The following is a 20,887-nucleotide window of genomic DNA, read 5'->3' as shown; positions in this document are numbered from 1 at the left end:
TCCATGTATTATCCTCCATTGGAGGTCAGCTGTCCTCTTATCAATAGGCAGTTTATATAATGATCGCCAACAGCCTTTTGGAGAGGCACCTGGACCAAGCACATCCGCCCACCTCGTTGATTTGACCCCTTCCAGGGAAGAGGCATGGGACACCTTGACACATGTTCTGTACATGGCCTTCTTTCCCACCTCCTTGAACTCCCCCAGCTCCGGGGTATCGAAGGAAAGCAGCATCCCCACATCCTCTTCAAATGCCCCTATCGCAGCACTAACAATCAGTGCAGGGAAAACATAATCCAGACCCTCCTTCCACCGATCAGAATTGGAAGTGTCAGTCACATACTTCAGATGAAGCACTGGCAACGAGTCGCAGACCTCATCGACGACCTTCTTCAGTAGGCGAGATGATCGGATCCCCGCTCTTTCTCCCAGCTCCTCCAACGATCTGCTCCTGCTCCGCATCAGATGACCCAGCTTGGTGCACCCCACGCCTAACAGGCATGAACGCAGGCTGGCTGAACCCAGAACACGGGACTGGATGGCAGTGTTATGAAAAAGAGGCTCTTCAAAAAGCCACATCCCTGGTGGCGTGCCGGCCTTACGGGACTTGACAAAGACTCTCCAAGCCTGCATAACAGACTCATAAAATGGAGTCAGGCCAGTCAAATCACCCCCCTCCAGCTTTAAGAGAGAGCGAACGAGCTAGAGAGAGAGCGAACGAGCTAGAGAGAGAGCGAGCGAGCTAGAGAGAGAGAGAGCGAGCGAGCGAGCTAGAGAGAGAGCGAGCGAGCTAGGGAGAGAGCGAGCGAGCTAGAGAGAGAGCGAGCGAGCTAGAGAGAGAGCGAGCGAGCTAGAGAGAGAGAGAGCGAGCTAGAGAGAGAGCGAGCGAGCTAGAGAGAGAGAGAGCGAGCTAGAGAGAGAGAGAGAGCGAGCTGGAGAGAGAGAGAGCGAGCTGGAGAGAGCTAGAGCGAGAGCGAGCTAGAGAGAGAGAGCTAGAGCGAGAGCGAGCTAGAGAGAGAGAGAGCGAGCGAGCTAGAGAGAGAGAGAGCGAGCTAGAGAGAGAGAGAGCGAGCTAGAGAGAGAGAGAGCGAGCTAGAGAGAGCGAGCTAGAGAGCGAGAGCGAGCTAGAGAGCTAGAGAGAGAGCGAGAGCGAGCTAGAGAGAGAGAGCTAGAGAGAGAGCGAGAGCGAGCTAGAGAGAGAGAGCTAGAGCGAGAGCGAGAGCGAGCTAGAGCGAGAGCGAGCTAGAGCGAGAGCGAGCGAGCTAGAGAGAGCGAGAGAGCGAGCTAGAGAGAGAGCGAGCTAGAGAGAGCGAGCGAGCGGGCTAGAGAGAGCGAGCGAGCGGGCTAGAGAGAGCGAGCGAGCGGGCTAGAGAGAGCGAGCGAGCGGGCTAGAGAGAGCGAGCGAGCGGGCTAGAGAGAGCGAGCGAGCGAGCTAGAGAGAGCGAGCGAGCGGGCTAGAGAGAGAGCGAGCGGGCTAGAGAGAGCGAGCGGGCTAGAGAGAGCGAGCGAGCGGGCTAGAGAGAGCGAGCGGGCTAGAGAGAGCGAGCGAGCGGGCTAGAGAGAGCGAGCGAGCGAGAGCTAGAGAGAGAGAGAGAGCGAGCTAGAGAGAGAGCGAGCTAGAGAGAGAGCGAGCTAGAGAGAGAGCTAGAGAGAGAGCGAGCGAGCTAGAGAGAGAGAGCTAGAGAGAGAGCGAGCGAGCTAGAGAGAGAGAGCTAGAGAGAGAGCGAGCGAGCTAGAGAGAGAGAGCTAGAGAGAGAGAGCGAGCTAGAGAGAGAGAGCGAGCGAGCGAGCTAGAGAGAGAGAGCGAGCTAGAGCGAGAGCGAGCTAGAGCGAGAGCGAGAGAGAGAGAGCTAGAGAGAGCTAGAGAGAGAGCTAGCGAGCTAGAGAGCGAGCGAGCGAGCTAGAGAGAGAGAGCGAGCTAGAGAGAGAGAGCTAGAGAGAGAGAGAGCTAGAGCGAGCTAGAGAGAGAGCGAGCGAGCGAGAGAGAGAGAGAGCGAGCGAGCTAGAGAGAGAGAGAGCGAGCGAGCTAGAGAGAGAGCGAGCGAGCGAGCTAGAGAGAGAGAGCGAGCGAGCTAGAGAGAGCGAGCGAGCTAGAGAGAGCGAGCGAGCTAGAGAGAGCGAGCGAGCTAGAGAGAGCGAGCGAGAGAGAGAGAGAGCTAGAGAGAGAGAGAGCTAGAGAGAGAGCGAGCTAGCTAGAGAGAGAGAGAGCGAGCGAGAGCTAGAGAGAGAGAGAGAGCGAGAGAGAGAGAGCTAGAGAGAGAGAGAGCGAGCGAGCTAGAGAGAGAGAGAGAGCGAGCTAGAGAGAGAGAGCGAGCTAGAGAGAGAGAGAGCGAGCGAGCTAGAGAGAGAGAGAGCGAGCGAGCTAGAGAGAGAGAGCGAGCGAGCTAGAGAGAGAGAGAGCGAGCGAGCTAGAGAGAGAGAGAGAGAGAGCGAGCTAGAGAGAGAGAGAGAGCGAGCGAGCTAGAGAGAGAGAGAGAGCGAGCGAGCTAGAGAGAGAGCGAGAGAGCGAGAGAGCGAGCTAGAGAGAGAGCGAGCGAGAGAGCGAGCGAGCTAGAGAGAGAGCGAGCGAGCGAGCTAGAGAGAGCGAGCGAGCTAGAGAGCGAGCGAGAGAGCGAGCGAGCTAGAGAGAGCGAGCGAGCTAGAGAGAGCGAGCGAGCTAGAGAGCGAGCGAGAGAGAGCGAGCGAGCTAGAGAGCGAGCGAGAGAGCGAGCGAGCTAGAGAGAGCGAGCGAGCTAGAGAGAGAGCGAGCGAGCTAGAGAGAGAGCGAGCGAGCGAGCTAGAGAGAGAGAGAGCGAGCGAGAGAGCGAGAGAGCGAGCGAGCTAGAGAGAGAGCGAGCGAGCGAGCTAGAGAGAGAGCGAGCGAGCTAGAGAGAGAGCGAGACCTAGAGAGAGAGACCTAGAGAGAGAGACCTAGAGAGAGAGACCTAGAGAGAGAGACCTAGAGAGAGAGACCTAGAGAGAGAGACCTAGAGAGAGAGACCTAGAGAGAGAGACCGAGCGAGCTAGAGAGAGAGACCGAGCGAGCTAGAGAGAGAGACCGAGCGAGCTAGAGAGAGAGAGCGAGCGAGCTAGAGAGAGAGAGCGAGCGAGCTAGAGAGAGCGAGTGAGCGAGCTAGAGAGAGAGCGAGCGAGCGAGCTAGAGAGAGAGCGAGTGAGCGAGCTAGAGAGAGCGAGCGAGAGAGCTAGAGAGAGAGAGCGAGCGAGAGAGCTAGAGAGAGAGAGCGAGCTAGAGAGCTAGAGAGAGAGAGCGAGCTAGAGAGCTAGAGAGAGAGAGCGAGCTAGAGAGCTAGAGAGAGAGCGAGCTAGAGAGCTAGAGAGAGAGCGAGCTAGAGAGCTAGAGAGAGAGAGCGAGCTAGAGAGCTAGAGAGAGAGAGCGAGCTAGAGAGCTAGAGAGCGAGAGAGAGCTAGAGAGAGAGCGAGCGAGCTAGAGAGAGAGAGAGCGAGCGAGCTAGAGAGAGAGCGAGCGAGCTAGAGAGAGAGCGAGCGAGCTAGAGAGAGAGCGAGCTAGAGAGAGAGCGAGCGAGCTAGAGAGAGAGCGAGCTAGAGAGCTAGAGAGAGAGAGCGAGCAAGCGAGCTAGAGAGAGCGAGCGAGCTAGAGAGAGAGAGCGAGCTAGAGAGAGAGCGAGCGAGCGAGAGAGAGAGCGAGCGAGCTAGAGAGAGCGAGCGAGCGAGAGAGAGAGCGAGCGAGCTAGAGAGAGAGCGAGCTAGAGAGAGAGAGAGAGCGAGCTAGAGAGAGAGAGCGAGCTAGAGAGCTAGAGAGAGAGAGCGAGCTAGAGAGCTAGAGAGAGAGAGAGAGCTAGAGAGCTAGAGAGAGAGCGAGCTAGAGAGCTAGAGAGAGAGCGAGCTAGAGAGCTAGAGAGAGAGCGAGCTAGAGAGCTAGAGAGAGAGCGAGCTAGAGAGCTAGAGAGAGAGCGAGCTAGAGAGAGAGAGAGAGCGAGAGAGAGAGAGCGAGCTAGAGAGAGAGAGAGAGCGAGCTAGAGAAAGAGAGCGAGCTAGAGAGCTAGAGAGAGAGAGCTAGAGAGCTAGAGAGAGAGCGAGCTAGAGAGCTAGAGAGAGAGAGCGAGCTAGAGAGCTAGAGAGAGAGAGCGAGCTAGAGAGCTAGAGAGAGAGAGCGAGCTAGAGAGCTAGAGAGAGAGAGCGAGCTAGAGAGCTAGAGAGCGAGCTAGAGAGAGAGAGAGCGAGCTAGAGAGAGAGAGCGAGCTAGAGAGAGAGAGCGAGCTAGAGAGAGAGAGCGAGCTAGAGAGCGAGAGCTAGAGAGAGAGAGAGCGAGAGCGAGAGCGAGAGAGAGAGCGAGAGAGCTAGAGAGCTAGAGAGAGAGCGAGCTAGAGAGAGAGAGAGCTAGAGAGAGAGAGCGAGCTAGAGAGCTAGAGAGAGAGAGCGAGCTAGAGAGAGAGAGAGAGCGAGCTAGAGAGAGAGAGCTAGAGAGCGAGCTAGAGAGAGCTAGAGAGAGAGAGCTAGAGAGAGAGAGCTAGAGAGAGAGCTAGAGAGAGAGAGCTAGAGAGCTAGAGAGAGAGAGCGAGCTAGAGAGAGAGAGAGAGAGCGAGCTAGAGAGAGAGAGAGAGCGAGCTAGAGAGCTAGAGAGAGCAGCGAGCTAGAGAGAGAGAGCGAGCGAGCTAGAGAGAGAGAGCGAGCGAGCTAGAGAGAGAGAGCTAGAGAGCTAGAGAGAGAGCGAGCTAGAGAGAGAGAGAGCGAGAGCTAGAGAGAGAGAGCGAGCTAGAGAGAGAGAGAGCGAGCGAGCTAGAGAGAGAGAGAGAGCGAGCTAGAGAGAGCGAGCGAGCTAGAGAGAGCGAGCGAGCTAGAGAGAGCTAGAGCGAGCTAGAGAGAGCTAGAGCGAGCTAGAGAGAGAGCTAGAGAGCTAGAGAGAGAGCGCGAGCTAGAGAGAGCGAGCGAGCTAGAGAGAGCGAGCGAGCTAGAGAGAGAGAGAGCTAGAGAGAGAGCGAGCGAGCTAGAGAGAGCGAGAGCTAGAGAGAGCGAGCGAGAGAGAGAGCGAGCTAGAGAGCTAGAGAGCGAGCTAGAGAGAGCTAGAGAGAGCGAGAGAGAGCGCGAGCTAGAGAGAGCTAGAGCTAGAGAGAGAGCGAGCTAGAGAGAGAGAGAGCTAGAGAGAGAGAGAGAGAGAGAGCTAGAGAGCTAGAGAGCGAGCTAGAGAGAGAGAGCGAGCTAGAGAGAGAGCGAGCTAGAGAGAGAGCGCGAGCTAGAGAGAGAGCGCGAGCTAGAGAGAGAGCGAGCTAGAGAGAGCGCGAGCTAGAGAGAGCGCGAGCTAGAGAGAGCGCGAGCTAGAGAGAGCGCGAGCTAGAGAGAGCGCGAGCTAGAGAGCGCTAGAGAGAGAGAGCGAGCTAGAGAGAGAGACCTAGAGAGAGAGACCTAGAGAGAGAGACCTAGAGAGAGAGACCTAGAGAGAGAGACCTAGAGAGAGAGACCTAGAGAGAGAGCGAGCTGGAGAGAGAGAGAGAGCGAGCGAGCTGAGAGAGAGAGAGAGCGAGCGAGCTAGAGAGAGAGAGCGAGCGAGCTAGAGAGAGAGAGCGAGCGAGCTAGAGAGAGAGCGAGCGAGCTAGAGAGAGAGAGAGAGCGAGCTAGAGAGAGAGAGAGCGAGCTAGAGAGAGAGAGCGAGCGAGCTAGAGAGAGAGAGCGAGCAAGCTAGAGAGAGAGAGCGAGCGAGCTAGAGCGAGCGAGCTAGAGAGAGAGAGCGAGCGAGCTAGAGAGAGAGCGAGCGAGCTAGAGAGAGCGAGCTAGAGAGAGAGCGAGCGAGCTAGAGAGAGAGCGAGCGAGCTAGAGAGAGAGCGAGCGAGCTAGAGAGAGAGCGAGCTAGAGAGAGAGCGAGCTAGAGAGAGAGAGAGAGCGAGCGAGCTAGAGAGAGAGAGAGAGAGAGAGCGAGCTAGAGAGAGAGAGAGAGCGAGCTAGAGAGAGAGAGAGCGAGCTAGAGAGAGAGAGAGAGAGAGAGAGAGCGAGCTAGAGAGAGAGAGAGAGAGAGAGAGAGAGAGCGAGCTAGAGAGAGAGAGAGAGAGCGAGCTGGAGAGAGAGAGAGAGAGAGCGAGCTGGAGAGAGAGAGAGAGAGAGCGAGCTGGAGAGAGAGAGAGAGAGAGCTGGAGAGAGAGAGAGAGAGCGAGCTAGAGAGAGAGAGAGAGAGAGCGAGCTAGAGAGAGAGAGAGAGAGCGAGCTAGAGAGAGAGAGAGAGAGAGCGAGCTGGAGAGAGAGAGAGAGAGAGAGCGAGCTGGAGAGAGAGAGAGAGCGAGCTAGAGAGAGCGAGCTAGAGAGAGAGAGAGAGCGAGCTGAGAGAGAGAGAGAGAGAGAGAGCTGGAGAGAGAGAGAGAGAGAGAGAGCGAGCTAGAGAGAGAGAGAGAGCGAGCTAGAGAGAGAGAGAGAGAGCGAGCTAGAGAGAGAGAGAGAGAGCGAGCTAGAGAGAGAGAGAGAGCGAGCTAGAGAGAGAGAGAGCGAGCTAGAGAGAGAGAGAGAGAGCTAGAGAGAGAGAGCGAGCGAGCTAGAGAGAGAGAGCGAGCGAGCTAGAGAGAGAGAGCGAGCGAGCTAGAGAGAGAGAGCGAGCGAGCTAGAGAGAGAGAGCGAGCGAGCTAGAGAGAGAGAGCGAGCGAGCTAGAGAGAGAGAGCGAGCGAGCTAGAGAGAGAGAGCGAGCGAGCTAGAGAGAGAGCGAGCGAGCTAGAGAGAGCGAGCTAGAGCGAGCGAGCTAGAGAGAGAGCGAGCTAGAGAGAGCGAGCTAGAGAGAGAGAGAGCGAGCGAGCTGGAGAGAGAGAGAGCGAGCGAGCTGGAGAGAGAGAGAGAGCGAGCGAGCTGGAGAGAGAGAGAGAGAGCGAGCTGGAGAGAGAGAGAGAGCGAGCTGGAGAGAGAGAGAGAGAGCGAGCTGGAGAGAGAGAGAGAGCGAGCTAGAGAGAGAGAGAGAGAGAGAGCTAGAGAGAGAGAGAGAGAGAGCGAGCTGGAGAGAGAGAGAGAGAGAGCGAGCTGGAGAGAGAGAGAGAGAGAGCGAGCTAGAGAGAGAGAGAGAGAGCGAGCTAGAGAGAGAGAGAGAGAGCGAGCTAGAGAGAGAGAGAGAGAGAGAGCTGGAGAGAGAGAGAGAGAGAGCGAGCTAGAGAGAGAGAGAGCGAGCTGGAGAGAGAGAGAGAGAGCGAGCTAGAGAGAGAGAGAGAGAGCGAGCTAGAGAGAGAGAGAGAGAGAGAGAGCGAGCTAGAGAGAGAGAGAGAGAGAGAGAGAGAGAGAGCTAGAGAGAGAGAGAGAGAGAGAGAGAGAGAGCTAGAGAGAGAGAGAGAGAGAGCGAGCTAGAGAGAGAGAGAGAGAGAGAGAGAGAGAGAGAGAGAGAGAGAGAGCTGAGAGAGAGCTAGAGAGAGAGAGAGAGAGAGAGAGAGCTAGAGAGAGAGAGAGAGAGAGAGAGAGAGAGAGAGAGAGAGAGAGCTGGAGAGAGAAGAGCGAGCTGGAGAGAGAGAGAGCTAGAGAGAGAGAAGAGCGAGCTGGAGAGAGAAGAGCGAGCTAGAGAGAGAGAGCGAGCGAGCTAGAGAGAGCGCGAGCTAGAGAGAGAGCGAGCTAGAGAGAGAGCTAGAGAGAGCTAGCTAGAGAGAGCGCGAGCTAGAGAGAGAGCGAGCTAGAGAGAGCGCGCTAGAGAGAGCGCGAGCTAGAGAGAGCGCGAGCTAGAGAGAGCGCGAGCTAGAGAGAGAGCTAGAGAGAGAGAGCTAGAGAGAGAGCTAGAGAGAGAGCGAGTGAGCTAGAGAGAGAGACCTAGAGAGAGAGACCTAGAGAGAGACCTAGAGAGAGACCTAGAGAGAGAGACCTAGAGAGAGACCTAGAGAGAGAGAGCTAGAGAGAGAGACCTAGAGAGAGAGACCTAGAGAGAGAGCGAGCTGAGAGAGAGCGAGCTAGAGAGAGAGAGAGCTAGAGAGCTAGAGAGAGAGAGAGAGAGCTAGAGAGAGCGAGCTAGAGAGAGAGAGCGAGCTAGAGCTAGAGAGAGAGAGCGAGCGAGCTAGAGAGAGAGAGCGAGCGAGCTAGAGAGAGAGAGAGCGAGCTAGAGAGAGAGAGAGAGCGAGCTAGAGCTAGAGAGAGCGAGCGAGCTAGAGAGAGAGAGCGAGCGAGCTAGAGAGAGAGAGCGAGCGAGCTAGAGAGAGAGAGCGAGCGAGAGAGAGAGAGAGAGCGAGCGAGCTAGAGAGCTAGAGAGAGAGCGAGCTAGAGAGAGAGAGAGCGAGCGAGCTAGAGAGAGAGAGAGAGCGAGCGAGCTAGAGAGAGAGAGAGAGAGCTAGAGAGAGAGAGAGAGCGAGCGAGCTAGAGAGAGAGAGAGAGCGAGAGCTAGAGAGAGAGAGAGAGCGAGCTAGAGAGAGAGAGAGAGAGAGCTAGCTAGAGAGAGAGAGCTAGAGAGAGAGAGCTAGAGAGAGAGCTAGAGAGAGCTAGAGAGAGAGAGAGCTAGCTAGAGAGAGAGAGAGAGCTAGAGAGCTAGAGAGAGCGAGCTAGAGAGAGAGAGAGAGAGCGAGCTAGAGAGAGAGAGCGAGCGAGCTAGAGAGAGAGAGAGAGAGAGCTAGAGAGAGAGAGAGAGAGAGAGCGAGCTAGAGAGAGAGAGAGAGCGAGCTAGCTAGAGAGAGAGAGAGCGAGCGAGAGCTAGAGAGAGAGAGAGAGCTAGAGAGCTAGAGAGAGAGAGAGAGAGCTAGAGAGAGAGAGAGAGAGAGCGAGCTAGAGAGAGAGAGAGCTAGCGAGCTAGAGAGAGAGCGAGAGAGAGAGAGCGAGCTAGAGAGAGAGAGAGAGCGAGCTAGAGAGAGAGAGCGAGAGCGAGCTAGAGAGCTAGAGAGAGCGAGCGAGCTAGAGAGAGAGAGAGCGAGCGAGCTAGAGAGAGAGAGCGAGCTAGCTAGAGAGAGAGAGCGAGCGAGCTAGAGAGAGAGAGCGAGCGAGCTAGAGAGAGCGAGCGAGCTAGAGAGAGAGAGAGCGAGCGAGCTAGAGAGAGAGAGAGAGCGAGCGAGCTAGAGAGAGAGAGCGAGCGAGCTAGAGAGAGAGAGCGAGCGAGCTAGAGAGAGAGAGCGAGCGAGCGAGCTAGAGAGAGCGAGCGAGCGAGCTAGAGAGAGAGAGAGAGCGAGCGAGCTAGAGAGAGAGAGCGAGCTAGAGAGAGCTAGAGAGCTAGAGAGAGAGAGCGAGCTAGAGAGAGCGAGCGAGCTAGAGAGAGAGCTAGAGAGAGAGAGCTAGAGAGCGAGCTAGAGAGAGAGAGCGAGCTAGAGAGAGAGAGCGAGCGAGCTAGAGAGAGAGAGCGAGCGAGCTAGAGAGAGAGAGCTAGAGAGAGCTAGCTAGAGAGAGAGCGAGCTAGAGAGAGAGCGAGCTAGAGAGAGAGAGCGAGCGAGCTAGAGAGAGAGCGCGAGCTAGAGAGAGAGCGAGAGCGAGCTAGAGAGAGAGCGAGCTAGAGAGAGAGCGAGCGAGAGCTGAGCTAGAGAGAGAGAGCAAGCTAGAGAGAGAGAGCAAGCTGGAGAGAGAGAGAGAGAGCGAGCTGAGAGAGAGAGAGCCTAGAGAGAGAGAGCTGGAGCTAGAGAGAGAGAGCTAGAGAGAGAGAGACCTAGAGAGAGAGACCTGAGAGAGAGACCTAGAGAGAGACCTGAGAGAGAGAGAGAGAGAGAGACCTAGAGAGAGAGAGAGAGCTAGAGAGAGAGAGAGAGAGCGAGCGAGCTGGAGAGAGAGACCTAGAGAGCGAGCTGGAGAGAGAGAGAGAGAGCGAGAGAGACCTAGAGAGAGAGCGAGCTGGGAGAGAGAGCGAGCGGAGAGAGAAGAGAGCTGGAGAGAGAAGAGCGAGCTGGAGAGAGAAGAGCGAGCTGAGAGAGAGAGAGCGAGCTGGAGAGAGAGAGAGCGAGCGAGCTAGAGAGAGAGAGCGAGCTGGAGAGCTAGAGAGAGAGCGAGCGAGCTAGAGAGAGAGAGCGAGAGCGAGCTAGAGAGAGAAGAGCGAGCTAGAGAGAGAAGAGCAAGCTAGAGAGAGAGAGCGAGCGAGCTAGAAGAGCGAGCTGGAGAGAGAAGAGCGAGCTGGAGAGAGAGAGAGCGAGCTGGAGAGCTAGAGAGAGAGCGGGGAGAGAGAGAGAGAGAGCTGAGAGCGAGCTGAGAGAGAGCGAGCGAGCTGGAGAGAGAAGAGCGAGCTGGAGAGAGAAGAGCGAGCTGAGAGAGAGAGAGAGCGAGCTGGAGAGAGAAGAGCGAGCTGGAGAGAGAAGAGCGAGCTGGAGAGAGAAGAGCGAGCTGGAGAGAGAAGAGCGAGCTGGAGAGAGAAGAGCGAGCTGGAGAGAGAAGAGCGAGCTGGAGAGAGAAGAGCGAGCTGGAGAGAGAAGAGCGAGCTGGAGAGAGAAGAGCGAGCTGGAGAGAGTAGAGCGAGCTGGAGAGAAGAGCGAGCTAGAGATAAGAATGAAATACTCCCCAAATGCAGGTGTACCCAGCTTGTAGCGTCATACCCAAGACTAGAGGCTGGACTGCTCACTCCCTCATTAAGGGACTGCTCACTCCCTCATTAAGGGACTGCTCACTCCCTCATTAAGGGACTGCTCACTCCCTCATTAAGGGACTGCTCACTCCCTCATTAAGGGACTGCTCACTCCCTCATTAAGGGACTGCTCACTCCCTCATTAAGGGACTGCTCACTCCCTCATTAAGGGACTGCTCACTCCCTCATTAAGGGACTGCTCACTCCCTCATTAAGGGACTGCTCACTCCCTCATAGGGACTGCTCACTCCCTCATAGGGACTGCTCACTCCCTCATTAAGGGACTGCTCACTCCCTCATTAGGGACTGCTCACTCCCTCATAGGGACTGCTCACTCCCTCATAGGGACTGCTCACTCCCTCATAGGGACTGCTCACTCCCTCATAGGGACTGCTCACTCCCTCATAGGGACTGTTACGCCATATGATAATGCTTAGCATTCCATATCTAATTCAACCGTGTAACAGTGCTAAATTCGTCCAACAAACGTCTGACTGATATGCAGACCGTTTTTCCTCAAAGCAAAGCAGTGATGGGCTTTGCTTTTCTCTCGAAACCACAGCAGCAAACATGCAGCGAGCCAGGCTCTAATAATGGACTGAAGCATCAGTATATAACTTCATGGCATTCCGTAATGACTGGTGAAGCAGTCAAGCCTTACTGCCTAATCGTGTGTATTATATGAAAACTAAGATCGAATAATAACCCACCCACCATGGTTGGAAAACGCTTACTTCTGAGCCAAACTGAGCTAGAACAGATTACGGTTCTCAACAGCATTCCATTCAAAACAGGCATGAACAAACATTACGTTCTGAACTCCATAAAAGAATCCGCATCATCGAACCACCTCAGAATCCCAAGACACTGTGTGCAGTGAAGGAGACTAAACTGCCTGTAACTTCATCCACTTTTACCCTCCTTGGACTGGTCATCAAACTAAAAAAAGGTGTGTCTACACCAGCGATGGCCTACCACCTCCCACTAGGATGGCCCACCCTGGTCATCAGCACCTCACAAGCCTGTTGAACCTCAGGCCACACAGCTGGGGACGGCTCCTGTACGTGAAGCTTGAGGAGGCCTGTAGTCTTGACAGTATTTGAATGTTTGGTTTCTTAAATGTGGTTTCTTAAATGTGATTTTTATTATCACTCATTGAGTGCATGTTGTTGCTCGGCCACGAGACACTTGCGTTCAGCCTGCATGGTCAAGGCAGCACATGCAACGATGTTGATGAGTATGATGCGGTTTCCACTTTGCTTCTAAATATAAATACACAAGCTTTCTATAATTACACTATTAGATTGTGTTTCTTACATCTGGCTAGCTAATAAATGTACTGAATCAGCGCAAACGCAGCTATCCAGTCTGATACCAGTGACGGTGTAGGCGTAAATCTACATGTTTGTGCAACACTATCTTCTAAATCAAAAGAGGAATAGGTGAAGCATGACTGTTAGCTACATGAAGCAGCTAAGATAAAACATTTCATGTAACCAAAGATTATAGGGTCCCCTAGGAAACACTGACCAATACTTTAGTTCCTTCCCTGTCACAATAACCCCTCCTTGCCATTTTCATTCATTGTCATGTCAAACACTATTGGGTTTGTGCCCACTATTACTGCTATCGAATTAGAATAAATAATTAATTTTCCATGATTCCAATCGTTCACTCACGTGTTTTAATTTAAAATCACAAGTCAAATTCCAAAATTTGGTTAAAAATAAAGCGCCCATATGGTGCAGCCCATGTGGCAGTGTGGAAATGATCTCAAATGAGTGCAGGAAATGCAGAAATAGATAAAAATGCAAATGTTTTTTTTTTGGTTGAAGTTTATTTAAACAGTATAAAACAAATCAAAACAGAGAGCGACCCATTGAAATCACTTAGAATGTATGTGGTGCCACCCTAGGGTTACACACTACAAAGCCAAATGTAGAACTTGCATTATTCCAAAAACATAAAATACAATGACATGATATTTTGTCCAGCCCTTAAATCAAAATCATTGTAATCATGTAGACAGTAGGATCAAACCATGCATTGATGAATTAACTAATGGCTTCTTATCATTCATATAAATCACAACTACAGGCCTACATCAGGATGATGTGCCTAGTGAAAACCATTGGAACACTTAGATACTCTTTTTATTTCACTCTTGATCCTTTCAGGTTTGCATGAAAATTGTGTGTGCATGTGTTATTTTGGGTCACGGAGTAAAGGACCACATGGCTGAGCAGAGCTTCATGTGTGGGGATCTTGTTAAGCCAAGTAAATGTTTCTTTCATTTCATCTTGTTGTTTTACTGCATGGTCGACTTTTGAAAGAACAGGTTGGTGTAGTAAAATAAAGTGTTTTCTAGAGGAGCAGCTCATTCCCCTTGAATCTAACCAGCCAATAACTCTACCACATTGTCCACAAGCTGTAGTAATACATACTGCCTTTCCTGTCGAGCAGATTCAACTCCCCAGTTAGTCATAGCCCACTGTTGTCTTTTGTGACTTGTAGATCTGATAATGGTAATCGAGGGAAATGGCTGAAGATTCAAATCAACACCATCCCAAATACTGGCCTAGGTACTCCTGGCCCAGGTACTCCTGAGCCCGCACTCATAAGGCATCTCAGAGTGCTGATCTAGGATCAGTTTCCCCTGTTCATATGTTATTGTGATCCAAAGTCAACACTGATCCTAGATCAGCACTCCTACTCGGAAGAATACAGGCCCAGTCCAGCACTAAATATTATGTGCCATTCCTCATCCAGTATCAACAGCAATAGTCCATCTAGAGCCCTCAAACTCAACTTTGGACCTCGATACCAGTTCTAATGCATTGTTTTCAATGTTACCCTGTAATCAGGGACTGATTTAGGCCTGGGACACCAGGTGGATGCAATTCATCATCAGGTAGAACATAAAACCACCAGGCTCCGGACCTCGTAGGGTCCAGTTGAATACCCCTGGTCTAGAGTAGGTTTATATTACATAAAGTGCCTTTAGAAAGTATTCATACCCCTTCATTTGTTCCACATTTTGTTGTGTTACAGCAGCCTTTCTCAAACTCTGGTCCCAAGTGCTGAGTTTAGGAAACCCTGTGATACAATTTGAATTCAAAATGTATTAAATAGACCCCCCCCTCACACACAATACCCCATAATGACAAGGTGAAAACATGTTTAGACATTCTTGCAAATATATTGAGAATTAAATACAGAAATCTAATTTACATTAGTCACACCCCTTTGCTATGACACTCCAAATTAAGCGCAGGTGCATCCAATTTCCTTTGATCAACCTTGAGACATCACTACAACTTGGGAGTTCACCTGTGGCCAACTCAATTGTTTGGGTATGATTTAAAAAGAAACACCGGTCTATATAATGTTCACACAGTTTACAGTGCATATCAGAGCAGAAACAATCATGAAGTCGAAGGAACTGTCCGTAGATCTCAGAGATATAATTGTGATGAGGCATATATCTGAGGAAGGGTATAAAACAATTTCTAGAGTGTTCTGGAGCTGGCCAGCCAACCAAATGGAGCAATCGGACAAGAAGGACTTTGGTCAGGGAGGTGACCATGAACCCAATGACTAATCTGACAGAACTACAGAGTTCCTTGGCTAAAATGAGAACCTGCCAGAAGGACAACAGTCTCTACAGCACTTCACCAACCTGGGCTTTACCAGACAGTGACCAGATGGAAGCCACTCCTGTGCAAAATTACTTTACGATCAAGACACGCAGGTTGAAATATCAAAACGGACTCTGAACAAACTATATTCATTTGGGGACAGGTCGAAAAGCATTATATGTTTAGCTAGCTAGCTTGCTGTTGCTAGCTAATTTGTCCTGGGATATAAACATTAGGTTGTTATTTTACCTATAATGCATAAGGTCTTCTACTCTGACAATTAATCCATGGATAAAATGGTAAACAGAGTTTGTTTCTAGTAATCTCTCCTTCATCAGGCTTCTTCTTTGGACTTTATATGGCAGTTGGCAAGCAACTTGAAGGTGCATTACCACCACCAACTGGACTGGAGTGTGGACATCAGTTCAGCTCTCAATCACCCATGTGGGTATATGCTCCTGAAAACCAATGAGATGGGAGAAGCGGGATTTGCATAGAACCAAGATCTACTTTAGCGCCTGGCTACGCAGATGCGCATTAGTTGTGTGGATGCAATGATTGAATAATATGTATATATTTATTTTGAAGCAGGCGGTGTGGTCAGCATGTTAAAGTGGGGCAAAGAATTCCATTACATTCCAGACCCAAACATACAGCCAAAGCATCACTAAAATGGTTTCAGAATAAGAATGTGAAAGTCCTTGAGTGGCACAGCCAAAGCCCAGACTTGAATCACATTGAAAATCTGTGGAAAGACTTGAAGATTGCTGTTCACCACCGCTCCGTATCTAACTTAACATCTACGAAGAAGAATATCCCCAAATCCAGATGTGCAAAACTAATACACCCAAGATGACTCAAAGCTGTAATCGCCACCAAAGGTGCTTCTACAAAAGTATTAACTCAGGGGTGTGCATATGTAACAGTATAACTTTAGACCATCCCCTCGCCCATACCCGGGCGCGATCAAGGGACCCTCTGCACACATCAACAGTCACCCACGAAGCATAGTTACCCATCGCTCCACAAAAGCCGCGGCCCTTGCATTGCAAGGGGAACCACTACTTCAAGGTCTCAGAGCAAGTGACGTCACCGATTGAAATGCTATTTAGCGTGCACCGCCGCTAACTAGCTAGCTGTTTCACATACTTATGTAAATGAGATCTTCATTTCTTTATAAGATTTACAAACAATGTTTTCACTTTGTCATTATGGGGTATTGTGTGTAGATGGGTGAGATAAACATGTTTTTTTAATCCTTTTAGAATTCAGGCTGTAACAAAATGTGGAATAATTCAAGGGGCATGAATACTTTGAAGGCACTGTAGCGCAAAGTTATAAAGATAGATAACTCAAACCTCCTTGCCTGTAGTGATGCATGTCTGCTCTGTATACCAGCTTGGCTAAGGCAAAGACATGTTAATGTTCTATTCAAATGCGTTTCCCTACCAAACATTAACATCTACCTTAGGGAATTGATGTTCACTTCCTTAAAAACACACCTGTTGATCACATACATCTTTCTTTGACTGCATTAGGGTCTTTCTATAAACTAGGGTAGCAGTGTGGATTTCCTACAGATGTTCATACTACAAGTCATTGATAATAATGGTGAAGCCAACTTGTGTATTATCAATACCTTAAAAATCATTCAGGGCGGGTAGCAAGTGTCATACAGAATCTGAAAAACATGTGTATAGTGACCGACTTTTCCAGCTATTTTCAACCCTGACTATGGCATTTCCTCAGATTTCAGTTGTTGTGAAATGGAGTGACCGACAGGTTTGACGTGTGGCAGTGGTCTGGACTCGGTCTCACATTACACAGAGCAGGTGGTTAGTCAACAAAACAAAGACTGAATGACCGGTCCAGATGGTCTGACAGGGACAGGAGGATTAAGATCAATGTATGAAGCGTTTAGTTTGGGCCATGACAGGCAGCCACTTCTGGACCATACAGAGAAACCGCCCCAATAAAGGGATTAATCCGTTTGGTTTCAGCCTAACTAGTGGCTGTTCCCTAAACGGCACCAAACTCCCTACATAGTTCACTACTTTTGATCAGAGCCTCAGATCTGCAAAAAATGTCTAGAAACCTATTGTTGCTTTGTCATTATGGGGTATTGTGCATAGATTGAGGATGGAAAAAAACGATTGAATCAATTTTAGCATAAGACTAACGTAACAAAATATGGGAAAGGTTAAGTGGTCGGAATACTGTATTTGCTAACTGGAGCACTTCTTTTAAACAAGACTGACGCTGGTGGAAGAGAAACTGCAGGCAAGAGAAAGACCGTAAACAGAACAGCTATAGGGTCTGGAGACAGAGTGGAAAACATCCAGTCAGGAGCTTACCAAAAGCAAACAGCTGGACACATCTGCGGTCACAGAGTTACTGCATTTGGAGAGAAAGAAGAGAAAAAGGGGGTTCTGGAAGAGTCGCAGGCTCTTTGGAGTGTAAGTGCTTGTGTAAATAAAATACCCTTTCCTTTGTTTGTCTGTGAGAAGCCGGTCATTTCTGGGACAGCTAAAGGGCCTCTCTCTCGCCCCCTCTCCCTTAGACAGCCATAGTGTGTCTGCTGCAGCCCAGGGAGACAGCAGGCAGGCAAGCTAATTGACAAATGCGGTCCTTTGTTTTACTGTGGCTGAGTAGCAGGGCCTATGGGCTGGTTCTGGCACCACTGTGGAGGGACAGACAGCCACCCGCTGGAGTGTGGCACAACACGGGGTCTGAGGCGCAGCCCCCCACTAACCAACTGCCTGTATGCCAAATTAAGGGCTAGTGTGTAGGTCAGCAGCACAGCATGTCCTCCATCTCATTACTGGTTCATTTGGTTGAACTGTAGTTGTTCAACCATACTGGTCCATGGAAATCACAAAGGGAACAGTAAACTGAACTCAGAGGCAAAACCAAAACCTCTCCACCAACCTACTGTCCGACATGTGGATTGTTTCTGTTGGGCTCAAATATTTCTGATGGTGTGCACCAAACAATGCTGTTCACTTGTGTGTTTGACATTTTGCCTGAAACATCAAGTCTTTATAGGGGGCCTTTGTTGCTTGTGACCTCAACTTTGACAAAAAGATGCAACCTACACAACAACATGCCAGCAGTGGGGTGGAGGTAGACGGCTCTTAACAAAGACCGGGTGGAAGAAGGACCTAGGCCAGGGACTCACATGTGTGGGCTGAGCTCGTAGAAGTTCCTGTTGCGATACTCCTCCACCTTCTCTGGTGTGAAGATAGACAGAGACCTGTAGGGGTTCATGGAGATCACCACACTGCCGATGTATGTCTGCAGACAGAGAAAACAAGACATCAGGGATATGCAGTAAGTAGTAGTGTTAACACATTTGTGACAATAGAGATCACCACAACCCCTGTGTTTCTGGGGGTTGAGATGAGGGGGAGAGACGAGAGAGAAAACAAGGCATCAGGGATATGCAGTAAATAGTAGTGTTTAGACATTTGTGACAATAGAGATCACCACAACCCCTGTGTTTCTGGGGGTTGAGAGAGAAAGAGAGAGAGAGAAAGAGACGAGAGGGAGAGACGAGAGGGAGAGACGAGAGGGAGAGACGAGAGGGAGAGACGAGAGGGAGAGACGAGAGGGAGAGACGAGAGGGAGAGACGAGAGGGAGAGACGAGAGGGAGAGACGAGAGGGAGAGACGAGAGGGAGAGACGAGAGGGACTTCAGAAGGTGAAGTGACCATAAAGTGTAAGAGTGAGAAAGAACAAGAGTTGATTGCTCTCAGGGTGTTTAGCTAGATGCCTCAAGTGGTGTAAGAGATAGAGTAGTGTTCAGAGAGTTTGAATCTCAGGTAGGTCATACTGCTGTGGTGTCTGAAAGTGATAACATGCCCAGATCTGCTCTCAGGGAAGCACTGAGGTGAAAGGAGGTTCATTTCTGCCTCCCTCAGCTCTTCCCAGCTGGGAATTCCATCATGTTGCGTTTAATTAGGCATGCTGAAACCGGAGTGGAAGAAGCACAGAGACAAGAGACATAAAAGCTAAGGAAATATGTGTGGAATCCTGGGATGCGGTGGTAGGAGAACAACGCTTTGAGCAGTGGATGGGCAACAAAAGGTTAAGTTGCCACAGAGGTGTCTGGTAGATGGAGGAATGTAGGGTCAGAGGGTGGTGGTGGAAATGACTGTATATATGAATGGACAAAGCAATCGGTCACGACACTATTCATTCCTATGTGTAGACTCAACAGCGCATTGAAACCATATGAAGTCTGTTAAGATGGTGTCTCATGGAGACATAACATAGCAGTTTTAACTACTCCAGGAAGTGACTTTGCAGGCTAGGTAAGCGCTGCCCCCTCATTGAGTATCTCAAGTTGAAGGCCGACCAGGGTACTGCAGGATGCCATTAGCAACTTAATTATCCTTATATCTTTTTATGTGATTTTAAAATAAAATCAGTTAAATGACATTCGGCAAATCAAATTCTTGGTCACATGAACAGAATACAACAGGTGTAGACTTGACCGTGAAACACTTACTTACGAGCCCATTCCAAACAATGCAGAGTTAAGAAAAATAATTTGCTAAAAAAACAATAACAAGGATATAAGAAGAAATTATTGGTACTGTGATTACATTTTATTTCTACGAAGATGCCAATTTTTCCATTCACTATAATGGGGGGATCCTGTTTTCTGCTAACAATGCCTGTACTACTGTGGTTGGTCTTGAACTTCCGTGGCTTCAAGGAGAGGGGGTAGTTGTTCTGAGACTTCTTCACCAATAGTGATGGCTGATCTCAGACACTGAATTCAAGGAATTGGAACTAAGATTTAGTCGGAAGGAAAAATTGGTAAGCTTGACAACATTAGCATAGCCGGCGCAATCTCTTGTGCTGTGTTTACATGGTTTGAGGTAGATGGCATACCGGATGTCATCACTTTCAAAGAGAGCACAACGGTAAATGCCGTCGAGGCTGGCGGTGAACGCCGTCAGTCGCCACGGTAGACAGAACTTGCCGCCAGAGTTCAAATATTTAAACTTTTGCCATTGCATTGTTTTCTACCGGATGTTCGGATTTTGTTTGTTAAGTGAAATCACCATAGCAACATACCATCGTGTTGGATTGCTTTGGTCGTTACAGTCTTTCTTGCTTTGTTGTCCTTGCCGACTGGCATGAAGGTTTTTACTTCCCTGGTATAAATACAGCATTAGAGCATTCTCTATGTACAGTAAATCGTATTTCCTTTCAATTCACATTCAGAAAAACATTAACTTATGCACTTTGCAATTACTGCTCAGAGAATGTTAAGAATGATACATAACTACTTCATATTTGACATTTTCTGAGCTCCATGTCTTACTGCAGTGTGTGGGTGACGAAAGTTAGTTCTTTCTGAAAGAGCACCACGTAATCAGTCAAACTGAAAACATTACATTGACCACACTGCAATTTCAGTTGGTTCTAAACAACTCCTGGTCCTCTTCCCTTCTCTGTTATAATGGAAGTTAAATAACACAATCAGAAGAACCAGACCTTCTCCATGTCAGACCACATCCTACAGCCAAAAAGTACATGGGAGGCATAATCAACTGCGTGGAGAAGCCGAGGCGAGGACAGACAAAGACAAATGGAGCGTGCAAAATAAAAACACTAGGGTCGCAGTGAGATGGCCATCAGATGTGTACAGAGACGTTAAGGCAATGATAAGGAGGCACCCAAAGGCCTTTTCAGTCTCAACAGGAAGATCTCTGGCCATTGATCTTATTAACTGAAAGCCAGAGTCAAAGTATGACCAACAATACTAGTAATCAGATGATAATGAATATGACTGTTAGTCCCATACAAGAGTGTGCAGTGGTGATCTCCCACCTCCCATACAAAACAAAGGGGCAATTTCAAAGCTAGCTCTTTCAAGTTCAGGATGAAAGTTAGGCAGTGAGGAGTTAATTACAGATACAATTACTAACTCTCCTTGCAGAACTTGGTAATTACAAGTTCAAAGAGGAAAATAAAATACTTTCCCGTTCCAAGCTAAGCATCATAATCCAGACAGTCTAATTAGATCTAATATATAACAAGGCAAGACCTTTTCAAGGGAATGTGTGTAGTCAGAGGAAATGTCATGCCTAAATTTACATTAAAAAATGTGTCTGTTTGGCTTGGCACATCAAAACAGATGGATGACATCAGAAGGGATCATGGGCAAAATCAGGCTTGAAATGGTTAAAAATATGATATTTCCTGCAGTAATGAGATACTTCCATCTAAGTCCCAGGAACACAAATCCAAGGAGGGGATGTTGTGGGAAGAGTGTCATGTGACACTAGGGGTTGGCATGACAACTGGTAAGGGATGAAAAAACCAAGCAAGAAAGAAAATTGACAGCATAATAAGAAGGGACACTGACCTGACGGGCCAGCTAGGGATTAGTAGCTAAATGTAGGCTGCAGCCGGCCAGCCAGTCAGGCAGGTTAAACCACTCCTGGCTAGGCCACGAGTTGTGGAGGAAGGCCACACCCAAATGTTATTATTACAGACTAAGACCAACCATATGCCTTTGGCCCACCTCTATGTTACTGACTGACCACTCTGTATGTTTCCACTCCATACTCAGCTGTTGCATTGCTGAAAATAACTTGGCGAAATAAGCTTGTTGTGCATATGGAACAATTCTGGGATATATTATTAAGACTCGTGAAACGTGGGACCAACACTTGACACGTTGCGTTAAGATTTTTCTTCAGTGCAGTTTGACATCTCGTTTGTTGAGAGTCAATACAACACATTCTGAATTTACAGCTTGTGACAGAGATGTCAAACACATATCCCCACAGGAAGCTGTATGAACTC

At 49.7% G+C, this 20,887-nt stretch overlaps 1 protein-coding gene across 6 annotated transcripts in view; it reads right to left on the bottom strand.

Moving 5' to 3' along the window:
• The window catches only part of LOC124047485 (unconventional myosin-Ib-like), a 172,088-nt gene that overhangs the window by 122,378 nt on the left and 28,823 nt on the right, over positions 1-20,887 (bottom strand). For all 6 annotated transcript variants that reach the window (XM_046367805.1, XM_046367807.1, XM_046367806.1 and 3 more), the window contains one exon: positions 17,241-17,356. In XM_046367805.1, the coding sequence (XP_046223761.1) occupies positions 17,241-17,356 (116 nt within the window). The remainder of the gene's footprint in view (positions 1-17,240; positions 17,357-20,887) is intronic.

This window comes from Oncorhynchus gorbuscha, linkage group LG01 (genome assembly GCF_021184085.1).
Source record: "Oncorhynchus gorbuscha isolate QuinsamMale2020 ecotype Even-year linkage group LG01, OgorEven_v1.0, whole genome shotgun sequence".
Lineage (NCBI taxonomy): Eukaryota > Metazoa > Chordata > Actinopteri > Salmoniformes > Salmonidae > Oncorhynchus > Oncorhynchus gorbuscha.
This window is presented reverse-complemented; position numbering and strand designations above follow the sequence as displayed.